This window comes from Pelmatolapia mariae, linkage group LG3_W, assembly GCF_036321145.2.
Source record: "Pelmatolapia mariae isolate MD_Pm_ZW linkage group LG3_W, Pm_UMD_F_2, whole genome shotgun sequence".
Classification (NCBI taxonomy): Eukaryota; Metazoa; Chordata; class Actinopteri; order Cichliformes; family Cichlidae; genus Pelmatolapia; species Pelmatolapia mariae.
The window spans coordinates 38,348,195-38,366,993 of NC_086229.1; the positions used below are offsets into that span (position 1 = coordinate 38,348,195).

The 18,799-nt window shown below is 37.0% G+C and overlaps 1 protein-coding gene and 3 long non-coding RNA genes across 5 annotated transcripts; all 4 read right to left on the bottom strand.

Moving 5' to 3' along the window:
- On the bottom strand, positions 1-3,415 carry LOC134616465 (uncharacterized). Its single transcript, XR_010091450.1, has 3 exons — positions 3,391-3,415; positions 2,569-2,647; positions 1-765 (listed from the first exon to the last, which is right to left on the bottom strand). It is a non-coding gene; the product is annotated as an uncharacterized LOC134616465 (long non-coding RNA).
- An 8,489-nt stretch (positions 3,416-11,904) lies between these two features.
- On the bottom strand, positions 11,905-13,793 carry LOC134622572 (uncharacterized). Its single transcript, XM_063468014.1, has 6 exons — positions 13,787-13,793; positions 13,331-13,584; positions 13,039-13,167; positions 12,816-12,956; positions 12,194-12,317; positions 11,905-12,122 (listed from the first exon to the last, which is right to left on the bottom strand). The coding sequence occupies exons 2-6, from the start codon at positions 13,571-13,573 to the stop codon at positions 11,905-11,907; spliced, it is 855 nt and encodes a 284-aa protein (XP_063324084.1). The 5' UTR covers positions 13,574-13,584; positions 13,787-13,793.
- A 7-nt stretch (positions 13,794-13,800) lies between these two features.
- Positions 13,801-14,889, bottom strand: LOC134616471 (uncharacterized). Its single transcript, XR_010091457.1, has 4 exons — positions 14,824-14,889; positions 14,382-14,482; positions 14,034-14,237; positions 13,801-13,873 (listed from the first exon to the last, which is right to left on the bottom strand). It is a non-coding gene; the product is annotated as an uncharacterized LOC134616471 (long non-coding RNA).
- A 1,577-nt stretch (positions 14,890-16,466) lies between these two features.
- On the bottom strand, positions 16,467-18,328 carry LOC135932698 (uncharacterized). 2 transcript variants are annotated; one of them, XR_010573597.1, is made up of 4 exons: positions 18,287-18,328; positions 17,397-17,551; positions 16,633-16,846; positions 16,467-16,490 (listed from the first exon to the last, which is right to left on the bottom strand). It is a non-coding gene; the product is annotated as an uncharacterized LOC135932698 (long non-coding RNA). The 2 variants fall into 2 exon arrangements; XR_010573596.1 differs by lacking the exon at positions 18,287-18,328 and having other exon boundaries at positions 17,397-17,665.
- Positions 18,329-18,799: the final 471 nt, after the last annotated feature.

Consider the following 18,799-nt stretch of genomic DNA (forward strand, 5'->3'; position numbering starts at 1 on the left):
ACTGGCATAAAACTTACATTCTTTGACTTTTTGTCATAATTTGCTAGAAACATTAATACAAACCAGTAGAGACAATGATTAAATTAAATAGTTAACATCCATCCATCCATTCGCTTCCACTTATCCTTTTTCAGGGTCGCAGCGCTGGAACCTATCCCAGCTGTCATAGGGCGAGAGGCGGGGTACACCCTGGACAAGTCGCCAGTCTGTCACAGGGCTAACACACAGGGACAGACAACCATTCGCACTCACATTTACACCTATGGGCAATTTGGATTAATCAATTAACCTATCCCCACAAACTCCATGTCTTTGGACGGTGGGAGGAAGCCAGAGTACTCGGAGGGAACCCACACAAACATGGGGAGAACATGCAAACTCCACACAGAAAGACCCCGGCCTGATGGTGGAATTGAACTCAGGACCTTCTTGCTGTGCAGCAACAGTGCTAACCACCGTGCTGCCTTAAACAATTCATACTTAATAATCAAATTAATGACTAAAAAGGCACTGATCTAATTAATATCAAACTTAATACAACCAAAAACAAATAAGTACATAATAAACAGTCAAACAAAATTTAAAACACTTGATACTTGCAGTGGTTGGCAAAGTTTCTTTTTATCCAGATTGATAGTAGAGGGCTTTCAAAACAGTCTCTGACGGTGTCTGAGGAACTGGAACAGGTTTTGGATTCAATGTGCTGGAGGACTGGCATGTTGTTCTTCAGATGCTCGGTGTAGATTAGCGTTCTTTCCTTGCAGTCTGAAAGCAAATACAAAGCACAATAAAGCAAACTGCCCATTTCAAAAGCAAATATACAATCTTACATCTAATAGAGCTCACACAATTAATCGTATAATGATTTACAATTGTGATGCATTGCAATGCGGACGTAAAGCATTCTTAATCCATTCAGAAGAAACTAATCGATTATTAAATACAGTCCCGATCAAAAGTTTAAGACCACTTGAAAAATGGCACAAAAAAAAAAAAAATCATCTTTTGCATGGTTGGATCTTAACAAGGTTCCAACAACATGCAACAAGCAGAAATGGCAATGAGACAAAACATTTAACTTACATTTCACAAACTTAAACTGGGACAGGCTGTTTTACAGCTGATCAAATGTTTAGGACCACATGCCTTTAAAAGGCCAAATCTGTGGAAAACTGTGGATTCGTTGTCATTTTCTGTCAGGTAGTCAGACTGTCAGGATGTTCTGATGGCAAAAGCAAAAAAACTTTCCTTGTTGAACATGGTCGGCTTGTTGAACTGCATAAGTAGGGTCTCTCACAGCGTGCCATCGCTGCTGAGGTGGGATGCAGTTAAGACGGTCATTTCTTAAATAATCCTGGGGGTTATGGAACAAAAACGTGAAGTGGAAGACCTAAAAAATCCTCAACCCAAATTAAGGCCATTAGTGGTGCCGATTACACCCCCATAACCATCAAATGGCATCTGAGACTGAAGGGCTTCAAAAACTAATCCTCTGCGTCTTTCCCTGATCTAAATCCAACTATGAATGGACAAGTTTCAGACAGTAGACACCCTTCGTGTGGCCATCTTCACCACTCGGAGAAATGTTCCCACTCACCTCATGGAAATGCTTGCATGAAATGATCAACAAGAACAGCGGACCTATTAATTATGGAGTTCAAGTTTGGAACTTTCTGTTTTGGGGGTTTACCCATGTTTTCTGGAGGTGTGGTCCTAAACTTTTGATCAGCTGTAAAACAGCCTGTTTCAGTTTAAGCGTTGTTTTTAATAAATTGCATGCTCAAAAAATGTTTTGCCTCACTCCTATTTCTTCTTGTTGCATGTTGAAGCTGTACTTGGAACCTTCTTAAGATCCAACCATGCAAAATATGATTTTTTGCCATTTTTCAAATTGTCTAAAACTTTTGATCAGGACTGTACAACCTAAAAATAACAGCAATTTGTTTTCTTCAGCCACATACATCACAGTGGACCAACAAGTGCAGCCTGTGTTCAGACAAGTTTTGAGCTATAAAAAAGTAGCTTATATGTAACCTCCTTTATTTGTTGATGAAAAGAAACAAACTGAAATGAAGTTATCATGATGCACTGGGAAAAAAATTATATTTTTCAGCGCAAAATGTCTGTAGTTTTCTAATAACATCTCTGTTACTGAGCCTCACAGGTCCTTTTCTTCTGCTGCTGCTTCGCACATGCGCGATTGGATGCAGTGGGGCAAAAATCATCTGCTCCATCTTCCATTCCACCACGTCATCAATCATGAGAAGCAACAGCCTTAAAAAGTTCCAGTTTTATATTAACTGTGCTGAGAGTTTGTTTGAGGACTGATCTCACACGGCTTTGAAGAGGTATCAAAGTCAGAGTATTTAAACTGTTTGATGCTTCAATTCAGAATGGAGTAGGTGAACCATTCTTTTTTTTTTTCACAAAAAACAGCGCAACATCATATGACAAAATGCCATAAAATCTTGTGTCCTAATCAAAATGGCAAACCTGGCTGACAGATGTGAAAATATTATAAACAGTTGAAAACTGACTCAAACTTTACTCCTTCTATATCTGGTGTACCTTCAGTCTTGAGGTGTTCAACAGGAGAGTTGTACATCTCTATGGTGCATTCTGCTCCACACTGATTTGGATCACCACCCTGAAAAACAGATTGTGTCATTAAACAGTATCTACAGAAATGCTGTGTACGACTAAAGCAGAAGCCACCAGTGCAATGTGAGCCCAAATTATCTCCAGCATGCAAAACAAGGTTCCTTTAACTACAGTTTTATCTATTTAATTCCATAACCTAAAGGATTAACAACTTCAAACGCATTTTGGTATAGCAGTAGTTTGAAACATAATGGATTTTGGTAAAATTACTACTTTTGAATATCTGACCACCACTAATGTCACACAGTACATCTGATAAAGACTCTGCTGATTCCTCACCTGTTACACATTTCTGGATCCCTTGACCGCCTCACAAAGCTTGGAAATACCCTCATCAGATAATGTTGTTTCAGTTTTAAGAAGTGTAGTGAGCTTATTCAGAGTATATGACTGACCCAACTCATATTTTTTTTTAAATTTCCTCTACAATGGTCAGGATGGCAGAAGCAGGTCGCAATGAAATACATAACCCCTCAGTGACTTCACTGACTTGGCACAGAAATCAAAAAGGAACACTGTCTTTAGCTGCTCCTGGTAAATTAAACTGGTGTTTGTTTCACAGTAAAGCTAGCTAAAATCTTCAACCTGCTGCATTAGCATGAACTTTCCAGAAAACTAAACAGGACTGAAGGCGAAGCCTGTAACAGAGGAACGCTTTCAATGCAAAAAGAAAACTAAGCGAACTATGGTTACAGCTGATATACGTTTCAAGTCTAATGATATACTTACATTGAAAGAGAAGGTTGTTGGTTCGCAGGGTGCTGCTGGGCTCCCTTGCTGAGCAGGACTCTGTCTGGACCAGGTCTGGACCGTTAGAAGTGGCGCTATCTTCTTCTTCGTTGGTTTGGTTTTAAATATTTGGCGCTTCCAAGGAGTATTGGTGCCCTCTGCTGTTGCAGTACCTCAAAGTCAGACAGCTATTTCTGACAACATAGTACCCGCCTCGTCTAAGTTTATATATATATGTGTGTGTGACGGTTTAGACACGTGATGCATTTTCTCCCAAACGTGCATGGACTTTAAGGAAACTGATTGTTACAGCTTTTATAATACATTTGTTGACTGCTCTTGACCTTGCAAACTACAACAATTTATTAACATTATTTCATTATTTTTTTGTATTTCATTTTGATCCATTAATTTTAATTTCAGAAGGTGGTATCACACTCAAACAGATTGAACACGGACTGAACAGTGGTAAATCCATGATTTAAACCTCCCTATAACCAGTGATGGGAATAACGGCGTTACAAGTAACGGCGTTACTAACGGCGTTACTTTTTTCAGTAACGAGTAATCTAACTAATTACTATTCCTATCGTTACAACGGCGTTACAGTTACTAACAAGGAAACGCGGTCCGTTACTATTTTTCAACAAACAGACGGTTGACGCTGTGTTCAGCTTACCGCATCTTCTGGACGCTACAGCGTTAAGCAGCTGCGCGCTCCCGCGGACGGCAATCACGAGCACTGTCCAGCACAACACCTAGAGCTCAGGAGGCAAAACAATGGCATGAGTGCTGCTGTTTAACTGAGGAAGATAAAGTCGTCCTGGTAAGCCAATCACATGACAACTTAAAGACAAAGCAACAAGGTGATATATAAAAGTTAAATTGTGTCGATAGGCCACGTAAAACCAGAGTCATGATAAACAATATATACGCGGCGTTTTTTCCTCAATAGTTTCGCCACGTTAGCGCTAGCAAGCACTCGAGCACTCTGCTTATGAGGAAAAAACACAAACCAAAAAAAAGTTTTAGGAGTGACGGCGAGAGAGAGTGCAGGAAAAGAGAGAGAGCGAGTTTTGAGATTTGTGTCGTTTAGCGTGTTTGGAGTGTGTAGTTAATGTGTTGTCTTGTGTAGTTAGTGTGTAGTGTTGTGTATAGTTTTGTGTTGTGTGTCAGAACAATGAGGCGACTGCTGTCTCCAGGTAGAAACAGGAGTGATACACCTGCTGCTGTCAGACCTGCAGGTATCAGGCTGTGATGTTCTCTTTATAGTGGACAGAAATATTTGGAGTGGCACAAATAATTTGTGTGGCATCTTATTGATGAACAGCTGATTGTTCTGTAAATAGTTTGAAATGGTTATTTTAAAAAAGGGTGAGAGGTAAATGGATGCAAATAACTTTGTTGTTTTTTCTACTTTTTCTACTCTGATTTTATGTTTTTTGTCTGATTTTAGATCAATTCTGGTTATACAGTATGACAAAATGAGAACATAACTGTAAATTCAGGCACGTGAGGTTGCGCTAAAAAGAATGATACCAAACAAGGCAAAGTAAATAGTTTTTAAAGGTAAAATGTGTTGGGAAAATCAAGAGTAGTAAAAAAATGGCCAATTATACTCTGGACGCCAGAGGGTTAAACGTTCTTTGTTTTTTTTTTTAAAGTAACGCAATAGTTACTTTTCCAAGTAATTAATTACTTTTAGAATATTGTAACTGAGTTACTAACTCAGTTACTTTTTGAAGAAGTAACTAGTAACTATAATTGAATTACTATTTCAAAGTAACTTGCCCACCACTGCCTATAACACAAAATATTTTTTTCATTGTAACTGTGTTATACTTGGTGAGACTCTAGAACTTAAAGAAATATACATTTTTTTTATTAGTAGTAATTGTTTGTATGTACTGTTAACATATACTGTTTTATCAAACAGCCTGAGGTTGTTGATATTAAAAACATTTCACCGTAACTTTCACATTAATTCTAACAATGTTTTCACATTTTGTTAAAATTAAAAGTACGGTATGTTTTGAGTAATTAATATACAGTTGTAAATCTTAAATTCAAATGAAAATAGCAGGAAAGATTGTCATTCCTACAGAGTTATTATGTAAATTGTAGGGTGATTAATTGTAAATAATGTTACAGATTTTTCCTGTTGTTTTCAAATACAATGGGCCATATTACAGTACATTAATATATTTTCAACATATTAGGAGTGTAAAAATAAAGGCAAATCACCGTTTTTCAATTTACAGAAATGTAATGTCCATATCACAATCAATTACTCTTTTTGATTTAATGGTAATTTACTGTTGCCATTTTACAGTTATTAACTGTAATTTTTATGTACATTTCTTACAGTGTAGTATTGATCCCAATGCTGGTATTAGTCCTGGATCAATAACACTTGATGGATGCGTTCAGCATGGAGCCCTGAGCTGTGTTACAGACAAACATGAAACTGACAGGTCTGTGTCATTCACAGTCTGTAACACTTCTAAACAACAGAGGCTGACCCAAGTGCCTCAGAGCCAGGCACGCTCACATCACAGCTCTCTAAAGAAGTTTCAAAATAAGAGCTGAAAGCTGTGTTTGCTTGTGTTAGCTTATTATTGTGGAGACTAACATTCAGTGATCATGTGTTCAGACTCATAATGATTACTCTCATAAATCCTGATCTTTGTATTTACTGTGTGTTGGATCAATAACTGAGATTCATCGTATCACACAGCTGTGCTGCTGCTGGTGATGTCAGCACATCTGGAACAATACGAGGTATCTGCTACCAGACTTATGGGCTCAAAATGTGGTCATAAATATTTTGTACTTGTAAATCGGTTTTGTACTTGTAAAAAAGATTTGTATCTGTAAAAAAAATTTGTGTGTGCGTAAAAAAGATTTGTATCTGTAAAAAAGATTTGTGTGTGCGTAAAAAAGATTTGTATCTGTAAAAAAGATTTGTGTGTGCGTAAAAAAGATTTGTATCTGTAAAAAAGATTTGTGTGTGCGTAAAAAAGATTTGTATCTGTAAAAAAGATTTGTGCGTGTGTAAAACAGATTTGTGCGTGTGTAAAAAAGATTTGTGTGTGGACTTAGCCAAAAAACCCCTGCAAGTTACACGTACGAATTTTGACCCTATTTTTCTTCCTTTAACCTGATTGGTCAATGTCATGTCAATCAATCAATCAATCAATGTCAAGTGTGCTATACTAAATTTGTGGGTCATCTGTGTCATCATGGGAACGTCCACGGGGTACTTCAGAGAGAACCCTTCTTAAATAGGAGAGTGTATGATACATCCATAGAGAAACGTGTAAATCTTTGAAAATTGTCTGATTGTTTTACTTAACAGGTGACTGTAAATCAAGTGGACCTTGGTCTATCTCCCTCCAGAACAGAGAACCTGGGATGTCCCTGTGACTCTTTGGTGGGTTCATTTTTTTTTCATTATTAAAGTAATGTTGTTTGAACTTTTTGAATACAGCAAGGTGGCACAGGATAGAACATATTTAAAAATAATTTTTAATGCAATTCAGTTTCTTTACTGTATTACAAAGTTAATAAAAATAAAAAGATTTTCATGAGAATATTATTTTGTTTTATTGAGTTTTACGCAATAAAACATTTCATTGTTCCTTCAATGCACTTCATATGATATCAGTAATTCCATAATTTTTTTCTTCTTTCAGGTGGCTTTAGGAAGACATGTTTTCCAAAACCTTCAAAATAGGCTGGTGCAGTCCTACCAACAACAGCCCTTGGATCTTGATCATATTGAGTTCCTCTGCGTGAACGCATCAACTCTAGTCTGTTCTCTTTCTGCTCATATTAATGTTCCATCACTGGTAGGTTTATTTGATTTAGTTTTGGTTACCTTTAAAAATCGTTTCAATATATGCCATTCTTATGTATCTTATAATGTTAATTTTAAAGTGTAGTAATTATGCTATACAAATACACCTGTCATCCATTGCTTTGTTAAATCCAAGATGAAATTTTGTTCTGTGTTTCAATATAAAGATTGTGGATAAGAATAATGTTACTAAGATGGTAAAACTGAATTCTAGGACTTCATCCAACTAAATATTTTAATGCAACCATCTTTTAGGTAGTTGAAGCTCTTCACCACCTCATCTGCCTCATCCATTCCGATATGGATACAAGAAGGTCTGCCATTGTTGTTGACAGCTCAGCTGGTGAACGGGGGAGGGCAAAGCTCTATGTTTCCAAAGACCACCTCAAAGATCTAATAAAGATGGACCTCTCCGTTCCTTGTATCTCCAAGCTTTTGGGCATATCGCAGAAAACAGTCCGACGAAGAATGGAAGAGTGGGGCCTCTCAATAACGGCAACCTACAGCTCACTATCAGATGATGAACTTGACAACTTAATTGCAGCCATAAAACAGGAATCGAAAAATCTTGGTTAGTTATTCATGTGAAAAATAATGCTTGTAATAAGATTCTATTTTATTTTTCTTGCTAGCAACATTTCATATTTACATGAATAACACTAGCTGAATGTCATGATTAGTTAGTAGTTTGATTTACTGTACTATAAGTGCCTTCCAATGTGCTGTTGTAATTCTTTCACTATGGAATGTCGTTTTAGGCTACAGAATGGTTAAAGGACGCCTCAGGGCACTGGGCCACAGGGTGCAGTGGAACAGAGTATGGGATTCCATGCGTCGTGTTGACAGTGCTGGAATCCTTGAAAGGATGGCAAATCTTGGATGTGTTGTTAGAAGGACATACAGTGTTCCTGGTCCTCTGTCACTGCTCCACATTGACACCAACCATAAGTTAATTAGGTAAGTTTAACATAACTCAATAGTCATAGGGCACATTTGGGCACATTACTATTTAACTCATTCATGCATATGCAAACACTGTATTTTACATTACGCCATTACTTTACCGCCAAGTTAGCAGTTATAAATAAATATATATATATATACATATATATATTTATTCTCTAAATTCTAACAGATTAAGAGAAGTTCACCAGCCTTTGCATGCTTTTAGAAATGTGTGATCCACTTTCAAATTTGACAAGTCCTAACTTGTAATGTTTCATATTTGATTATTGGTGAAAAATGCAATTAATTAATTATACTCAGTGTCTGAAGTCTTAGGGGCTGTGTCTTTTTCTCTTTACAGATATGGACTTGTGATGTTTGGTGGTGTTGATGGCTTCTCAAGGAAGGTTTGCATTCTTCACTAAAATAGCAGAAAATGTGATGCTAGTACTAGTACTTCCATAATGTCTCTTTATTTTCAGATCTTGTACTTGAAAGCAGCTAACAACAACAAGGCTTCTACAGCACTGACGTTCTTCCTTGAGGCTGTACAGAAGCATGGATTTCCATCGAGGTATAATGCAAAAACTTGCTGTTCACATTAGAGCATAGAGGCTTAAATCAGTCTCACTTCAATTTTGAATACACGTTCGTGCCTGACACACATGCTTACTGTCTGGAAATGATTGAATTTTCCTATCATTTGTATTCTATTTGCAGAGAAATACTACAATAATAATAATACGTTTTATAACACCTTAAGTTTACCTTACAATAGCAACAATACAATATATTGAAACATTGCAAATAAAATTTAGACATAAGTTAAAGAAGAAAAAAGCAAGCATGACAGTATAAAAAGCTGAGCAAGTTAAAATGGACTAATACAGAATCAGGTGTATGCAATTCTGAATAGATGGGTTTTGAGACGTGACTTAAAAGTGGTGAAAGAGTTTATGGTCCGGAGATCTGGTGGAGGCACATCCAAAGTCTTGGGGCAGAACAACTAAAGGCTCTGAGTCCCATTGTAGTTAGGCGAGCATGTGGAACAGACAGAAGGGAAACTGAAGAAGAGCGAAGTGTATGAGGGGGCGAGTACAAATGTAGTACAAATGTAGAAGATCAGATAAATATGGACAAATATGTCAAATCAGTGTCAGCTGTTTCCCATGTGTTTTCATTTTCTCTAATCACACTTGTGTGTATGTAGTCTGTGTGTTTCTGTTCATTCTTTGTCATGTTGTCTGTTGTCGTTTGTGCCATGTTTCCATGCGTCTCTGCTTCTACGCTCCATGTTTCAGGTATCTTTGTATCCACGGCGAGTTTCATGTTTTGGTTTTTATGTTTATCTTTAGTCTGCCCAGTTTAGCTTCATCTCTGCCTTTTGTTTTGTATAGTTTTTACCAGGCTTAAGAAACGGCTTGCTTTCTGTTAACATTCAAGTTTTGTTCCACATTCCATTTTTGTCTGCACTTGGGTCCACTATTCATACTTCACACAGTCAGCTGCTCAGGCAGACTGTGACAGAACAACCATTTCACTGACTTTGCAAGTTAACATTACTAGTTGTGCATTGTACTTTTGGGGAAAATATTTACAAATATAGCTCTGCATAAGAGCTCAAAGAGACCTAAAAATATTATGCAGTTGAATGTAAAACATTCACATTTTTCTTTAAATGTTTAACTTTAAAATATTGCTAAAATGTGATACTCTGTCATTTCTGCGTCCTTTGTTTTTCATATTTCTAGAGTGAGGGGAGACCAAGGAGTTGAGAATGTTGATATTGCTCGATACATGTTTGAAGTTCGGGGCTGTGGTAGAGGAAGCTTTATGTCTGGCAAAAGCGTGCATAACCAAAGGTATTCCTAATTTACAACAAAAACATATTTTTGATTGCCAGGTGTAGTATTCCCATAACATTTTGTTTGCACAGAATGCTTGGAAATTATTTCATTTTATGAGGATGAATGTCACTGTATAGTGATTTTTTTTTTTAAATGTTTTTTTTGTTTTGTTTTGTTTTGTTTTAAAGGATAGAGCGCCTGTGGCGCGATGTTTGGAATGTTGTCACCAACATCTACTACAATCTTCTTCACGGACTTGAGGAAGACAGACTCTTGGATCCAACAAACTGTACTGACCTTTTTTGTGCACAGTATGTGTTTTTGCCACGAATCCAAGCAGATTTGGAGACGTGTATTGAAGGCTGGAACAATCACTCTCTTAGGACAGAGCGGAACTACACCCCAAACCAACTATGGGAGATTGGAAAGACTCAGAATCCAGTCAATCCTCCTGAAAGTATTGTGGTATGATTACACATCTTTAAATCTTCAAATCGCTTTTTTGAAAAAAAAAATATATGTATATCATTGACAAAATTAATAAAGCATGTATTTTAAAGACTTCCTGAATTGATGGCGTCTAATTTCAGGCAGAGTATCCAGATGTGGACATTGCAGACTTGGACCAAACTGGTATTCACCTTCCAGAACTTGTGTCTCCACTTGACAGTGAGGATTTGGAAAGAGTGAGACACCTTTTCAATCCCATGGAACCCTCGATGTCCTATGGGGCTGACATTTACAGTTCCCTTGTCCAGTATGTGGAAGGCATTCTTGAGAACAGGCAGGATTTATAGCTTTATCTAGAGTGATGGTTGAAAATAAGATGCCCTAACAGATGTTTACATTATGTTGAATTATCAGTTTTTGTATCCAAGGACAGTTACTAAAAGTCTGCATCAATATTTATTTTCAGTTTTTAATCTTAATGCATTTTGTGTTTGATGAGTTTACAGTTATATTTTCCTGATAATCTGTCAGTTAATGCAAAGGTAACATGATAAATGCTTTCTGTTCTCATGTAAGTCCTTTGTTTAATAATAGCTTCAATAAAATTTTGTTTAGGTGCCATCATGCCTATTCTTGCTGATTTCTATTTTTATTTAATTGTAAAGGCAATATTCAATTAATCTACTTTATTTACAGTCTGACAAGAATTCTTTTTCTTAACTTTGATGGAGTGGCAACCATTCTAGAATGTAACTTGTATTTAAGTCCAATAACTGCTGCTTCAAATCCATGTCCTTGACAACTTCTAGATTTTAATTTGGGGTGTTCAAGCACATTTCCTTTGATTTACAAAATGATTTCAAACAACCTCAAAAATAATCCGGAAAATTATCATCCAATTTTCATAGCTCAAAACTTGACTTTATTGATAACAGCTTGAAAGTGACAAAAACTCTCATGACTGTAGAACTGTAATGTTTTGATGTGTGTTAGCTGTCCTGCATGCGGTAATTAAATAGCTTGACCACAGCTGACAGTGTGGCAGATTTTTATTAACATTATATTCAACAGCATTGGACTGTGTGTAACATTTAATACAGCTTTAGTATTAATCTACTTTTTTTCACTTCTTGTAATCCATGAAACTGCTTCAAACAAAGAGATGATGTGAATCGGATGCATGACAATGACTTTAAGTTAACAAAACAACCCTAAATAACACAGTCATTAGTTCCTTAACTTCAAATATAAAAATTAATGGTGGGAACTGTAACTTTAATTTTTATATTTAAACTCGCATGACAATATTCCCAAAAAATCAATAAGCCTAGGTAACAGTGAAACTTTTGGCTATGTAAAACATTTTTCAAGCATGGTAAAGTTTATTCGACATCCAGTGTCTACAAATTGCTTTTAAATAAGGCCGAAACCTGTGGCACAAGTTGCAATGCAATCATCAACATGTTTGGAAAAGACATTGTACTCGTGGAAGTGCCCAGGCACACGCAACGTTCCAAAACATGTAGAGGATATGAGGTAGTGTGCTTTGACCACTTCAACCTTCATGGTACCAGTCGGAATTTCCCATCCAACCCAAAACCTCATCAGCTGGCTGAGCTGGAATGGAGTGGCTGTAAAGTTAATCAATGCATTAGAAATCAAATTTGATTCAAATTTTGAATCACAATGCAATTACACTTGCCTGTTTCAATGTAGGTCTTCAGAAATCCCACTGTTTGCATTTGGATGCTTAGTGGGTAAGGTGGATCATCATCGTCTTCATCATCGCCCTCATCTCCTGGCCAAACAATGTGGCTAAGAACAGCCTAAAACGAGATTTCAGAGACACACTTAGGAATGCAACTGCCTTACAAAACAGTTTTTTTACATGTTACATTTGTGAAGGGACTTTTTTCCGACACTTGGCATTTATATATGGTGTATTCTATGGGGTGCTCATGATGGCACTGGATTATCTGGCAGCCTTTAAAAGAATTTCCCTCAGGATGAATAAAGTATTATCAATCAATCATTTTGTCTCACTTAAAGTATAATGGTAGAAGGACTGATTCTTACTTTTCTACTCTCCCAGACCCTTCAAAGTTTTTTCTACAACAATTATCATTCTCACAATCACATTCTTATTTTCAGTACTTCCTACCAAAAATTCATACAGAGCAGGGAGCCAGGGATCTTAACAAACTGCTGATCAGTAGATGACCTGCTCTACCTCCTGAGCTACAGCCTCCCCTAAAAGCAGCATTAACTGTCATGCCAACTAGCCTTGTCACTGTAGTCGGCATCTTAGAAATGCATTGAAATACCTGTGCAGTAAGAATGCTGTCTTCATGCTGGGGAAAGACCACTGAGGCTGTGTCAGGTCTTTGTTGAAGCATAGTCAACAATCCGGTGTCCTTCAGGCCTTTTCTGATGTGTTTTGTCTGCCTTTTAGTTCGGCCTATCACCTAAAACAATAATTAAAAATAACCACATGATATTTGCTTAGGTGATGACAATCTAAAAACAATTTTTAAAGGGCAATCTTACTGCATGATGGAGAAGCTGTTGGAACAGCCATCTGCGGTTTTCTGCACTGACGGGTGGCAAGTCCCAGGAAATGGCCAAATTGTTAATGTCATCCTTCTGCTGCTCAGTGAGGTGTTTATTACCATCAAGCTTATAGAGGAAAAAAATTCCATTTTAGTATGTTGCAAATATATTGCCTAAAAAATATGCATTTTCTTGAGGGGGGGGGGGGGGGGGGGGTATTTACAGTTATATAAAAATGAGTTAATTTAAATTATGATTTCACTAAGGCTTGAAGTAAATTAGTATTCACCATGCAAATTGTAGAACGAATATCTAGATCTGGCACATCATCGAGCTGGACAGTGACAGTGTCTCTATCAGCATGGACCAACATGTGAATAATAGCCTTGCTGAGGCCATGCAATCGTGGCCCATCGTTCAAAAATGAATGCCCAATCATTCTGCCTGCTACCACAAATAAGTCACTGTCTGCCAAAATCTGAGAAGTAGAAGGCACTAGATGGTTCTCTTGTCCCTCAAAGAGAAGGGTCATGTTGGCTGCACCTGGAGAAGAACAGTACAAGCAAAATAAAAAAGCTATAGCTTTATCTATTGACGTACGTAGTTGATTAATGAAGTTGTCAAACATGATGCAAACACTTCAATGGTATCTTTTTTTTCTTTTTTAATTTTTGGAGTAAAATTTTCGATGGATTATTTTAAAAACTCATCTCACATTAATTAAGAAAAGGATATAGAAACATACCGCTATGGATGTTAAAGCCATGTTGCAACTTTAGCATTGCCATGCTGAAAAAATGTCTCTGGACCCCAGTGCCAACAGCTGTGTCACCTATTTTAAAATTGGGAAAAAGAAAAAAACAACAACAACACAAGTAAAGTTACAAACTGCTTTACAGCACCCTTTAATGGAAAATCCTCATTTACCAAGTTGGAATGTTAAACAGCCTTTAAAGAAACTAACTGAATGTATGCTTCACCATAAGCATTACCTTGTAAAGAACAACGAAAAGGTCCTGCCCAATCAATCTGTGGTCTTTTGTAGAAAGCAATGATCTCTCGGCTCTGGGATGTTTGATCTTGTCGAATGTCAATGATAGCTGTGATTGTGGGGTTCTCCTCCTTTTCCTTTAAGAGATGCCTCTTAAACAAAACTGCAGCATCTTGGGGATCACTGGCCTTTTTCCACTGTTCTACTAAAAGATAAAGTACATTGTATGCAAAAATAACATTTTGTACTGTAAACCCAGTAAGCCAAAAAATTAAGGCCCAGCACACTTTCTGGTAAGCACGTCAATTTGGAATTTTAAATATACTCTGACATTTGGTATGAAAAGTACCTTCCTTATTGTTGGCTGGGATGTCAGTGTTCATCTCAGCAGCAAAATTGAGAAGTGTGTCTCTGAATTCATGTGCTGTGTGATGCAGGTCATCCACTTCACTTTACCCAAAGTGGTGCAAAAGAAAAAAAAAGGTCAGTGTTTAAACATATATACACTGATCCATCTATCTATCTATCTATCTAGATAGATGCAGGAATACTGTCAATAAAAGACAAGGTGACCTAAACAATGCACTCTAAAGAAGCAAAAGTATATTGTCAAAATGCCAGGATGAACACTGATAAAAGCTCATCCATGTGGTCAACATGATCATAGAAGATGAACAGGTTAGGTAAGGATGAGCCCCTGCTATGAGATGATGCAAAGGCAGAAGCAAGAGCAACTATAAATGTGCTACACATAGCATTTGTTTAGTGTTGTCCAACTAAAATGAACTTACCGATCACCACATGTACTGGCATGCAAGACCAAGTCATCTGGAGGATAACGATTTCCACAAACAGGAGAAGAAGGCTGAAGAGGATATTGCAATTAAAAAGTATATTTATTTTAGTCCTCGCAAAGATGAACAGTCCAAATCTAGCACAGAATGCCACAGGTAATTAGCAAATAATGAAATAGTTGAACAAAGATCTGCTTGGAATTTTGTATTGTCCATATTACAATGTTAAATATATCTGGGAACTCACCTCCAATTGGACATCATTCTGATGTGCCTGGTCAGTCATGCTTTCACACGCAGCTTCCTGGTAAAGGAATATAATGTTACATTACACGTTTATGGTAGGTAGGTACATGCTGCTCACGATTTGTCATTTAGAGCAAACTAGGGGATCAACGCCCCTCATGGGGACACTCCAATAGGGCATAAAGTTTTGGACTCTCCATCAATTGCTCTAAAGAAACGAAGAAGCTTCTCAGATGAGAGGTGGCACATCTTCAAGGAAACTTATAGAAGTCCAGATGTTTTCTTTCCAAACTCTTTACACTACAATGACTGGGATGACTGAGAAACTTCACAGACATTTAGAGCAAAACTTACGACTGATTTCAGCACATACATTGACTCTGGAAATTCACCCAAAGTAGTCTTGGGTAAAGCATAATATTCTGTCCTTCCATTTTGAAAGTAGTAAAAAGGAATACAACTTAAAAAGTTTTAGTTTTTAGCAAAGGTGGTAGCAATGTTTGTTTTACTGTTGAATTTGGCTTACTTGTACACAGTTTTCTACGTGACAAACAAGTAGCTGAAGAGTCATAGTCACACCACAGGTCTTGCACTGAGACTTCGGCATTTTGCTGAATTCTGCAGCATCATGTGGAAGAGGTGTAGTATCAATTTTTTCTTGGAGAGGGACAATATAAAGTGTATTTTTTCCATTGTTGGTGGCCATCTTGAGCGTCTTGGCTGTGTAGCCTTGTGTTCCCTGAGATACTAGAGAGAGATTTCTCTGTCCGCTACCACCTAGAATATGGAACAAAAACCAAGTAAAACGCATTCGCAATACAGCAATGTTCTAAAAGTTGAGCTCATAAAGTACAAATAAATCCATAACATTATGGAACACTACTGTTGTATAGCAATGTCTTTAAAAACTACCTTGTATCAACCTATACTTTTAATTTTTAAACAATGCTTAAAATGTTAAATGAATCACTAGACTAAAACAATATTTCATTCATAACTATATTCAGAATATTCAAGTTTTTTATTAAGTGGTGCTGTACTGTTGATGTTATACCTGTAAACAATGGAAGTGTATTGATGTGCATCTTATGCCTTTATTGCTTTTCAATCACAATGCGCCAAAAAAAGTGAGTTAATCTAAAAAAACAAGACCATGCCAACAAATCTGAAAACTAAATAATAAAAGCCATATCAGTGTTCGATAAGTTATTCTCGGAAGAAGTGTTAGAAATGTTTTAATTAGACAGAAAAGCTTCTTCTAAAACTTATCCGGATGCTTTTTACTCTAAGTAAATGTCTTCTATTAACTCAGACACAAAGTCGGGGAGTTAAAATGACTTACCTCCTGCTTTATACAAGAGCCATCCACCAGTTAGGGCCTTCATCTTCGGGTACTCTTCATGCAGAGCTACAGTAATCTAAATTAGGGTTAAAAGAAATCAAACATTTCCTCATGATTAGTTTGTCAAGTCAAATTGTAACATTTTTCAATTTTAATTTTGAAGTTTAAAATTAGATTTTTTTTGACAAGATAAAGGCATCTAAAATTGAGAAAAGTACTTCTTCATGATCAGCATTGTCAGCTATGCTGAGAGTTCGCCTTCCAAGTCCAGCTTGAAGAAGCCGTATTTCATTCTTTGGGGTTTTTGTCGTGGAATCAGGCAAAAGACAGAATTGCAACTGAATGTTGCGAACTGCATGTATGACATTACTAGGAGCTGGGAAAGGCCTCTTTCCTTTGGATTGCCTTCTTTGAAACATTGCTGGAAATGACCTGTAAATAAGATTATACATTTGAGGCATTAAACACTTTGCCAATTTCTTCCAAATTAAAGCAAGACTACTCATCTGATTGGAAAAGTACTGCATTACTGTTAAGGTGAAATGTCATAATGATGTTTAAGGAGGATCCAAGTGCATAGGTAATTTGCAGAACAGGTTGTTTAAATAAAAAGATGACTTACATAAAAGAGAGTAAGAGTAAAAGCTGAACACACAATAGAGACAAATCATGGATGCAGCATTTTACTTTTGTGCATGCCAGGTTAAAGCCTATGAATTATATTTTTAAACAAAAACCAAAGAGTAACTCAAAACCAAAGGGTTGCTTGAATCCAGTATTCATTATATCCTTGTCAGTACAGATGTTGTGTCTTCTCCAGAATACAGGGAAAAGAATATTAAAAATATGAACAACTGAAATACAAACCTAATTATCTGGGCTTCTACTTTACTGAATATCTTATTATTATTATTATTATTGTTCCATAACACTCCCCCAATGAATGGAGTAGTATTACTGGCAAATTTCTTTTTCTTTTTACCTTTGCATTTCTATTTGGGTGCTCACTCTTGGGGTTTGCTGAGGCACTGTCGCTGTAACAGATGTGGTTGCAGTTCCACTCCTAATATCAGACTGGGAAGTTGACAGAATTCCCACAAGATTCAGTATAGCCTTCTCTATTGCAGTCTTTGGCTCCTGTTGAAAATATATTTATATGTTATTGAACATCTGCATCTTCATTTAAACAATACCATATGGTTTCCCGATATATCCCTATTCCCTTATTAACCTGATATTAAAATAGTTAACAGTATAACTAATAGTCATGAGTGAGAGCTTAAAAGAACACTAAGGAAGCTTGTTAAGCCATAGTTACAGTAGTAGAAGAAAATTGAAATCAAATACTTTATACACGCACATATATTTGTGCTGTCAGCGGTAATCTCCTTAAAATGACGTTAACCGATTTTACGTTAGCAAGTTAGTGCAGCGTAACACGTTAGCACGGTTTGCTCGTTAGCAGCTACTGAAAGTGAAGCTAGGTCCCCTAACTTTCAGTAGCTGCTGAAAGTTGTTGTATACTGTAATTACTGTAGTATTACTCTAACACAAACTCGGGGGTGACCTGGGACCAGTGCTAAGGTCAAGTCAGAGCATTTCAGTTCCAAATATTACCAAAACGACATCTCATCGGGATTAAACTTAAATCCAAACACATAATTCTCCACGATGCTGCTGATGTTTAAGCAGACAGACCGTGCCACACAGGAGACTATTTGAACACATGCAACACTAGGGCTAATGTTGAGAGCCCTTTTTAAGCTAGCTTTTGGCACCGTGAAAAATTACAGTGTAGTAACCGAACATGATATTCAAAAATATATGTCTGGACAATTAGCTTGTTCCAGTAAACCATAAATTAAAGCTTACCTGCGCTGCAGAAGCGCCACCGCTGTCCTCCATCTTCAAACTTTGTTACCCTTCCAGGACCTGAAGGTCCGTAAAGCATCCCCTCCGACAGCCAAGCCCATCTGTTCTCTGATTGGATTGTTTAATTTGTGATTGACATGACATTGACCAATCAGGTTAAAGGAAGAAAAATAGGGTCAAAATTCGTACGTGTAACTTGCAGGGGTTTTTTGGCTAAGTCCACACACAAATCTTTTTTACACACGCACAAATCTGTTTTACACACGCACAAATCTTTTTTACAGATACAAATCTTTTTTACGCACACACAAATCTTTTTTACAGATACAAATCTTTTTTACGCACACACAAATCTTTTTTACGCACACACAAATTTTTTTTACAGATACAAATCTTTTTTACAAGTACAAAACCGATTTACAAGTACAAAATATTTATGACCACATTTTGAGCCCATACAGACTGAGCAGGACGTGAGACCTGTGGACTGTTTAAAGCTGTCCCTCCACAGGT

What these genes read in the sequence shown, in the direction of transcription:
- LOC134622572 (XM_063468014.1), bottom strand. Translation starts at nt 13,573, where the DNA reads ATGACCCTTCTCTTTGAGGGACAAGAGAACCATCTAGTGCCTTCTACT. An exon ending in AACAGCTTCTCCATCATGCA is followed by an intron (nt 12,957 to 13,038) that starts GTAAGATTGCCC and finishes TTATTGTTTTAG; the next exon opens with GTGATAGGCCGAACTAAAAG. An exon ending in ACAGCATTCTTACTGCACAG is followed by an intron (nt 12,318 to 12,815) that starts GTATTTCAATGC and finishes ATCTCGTTTTAG; the next exon opens with GCTGTTCTTAGCCACATTGT.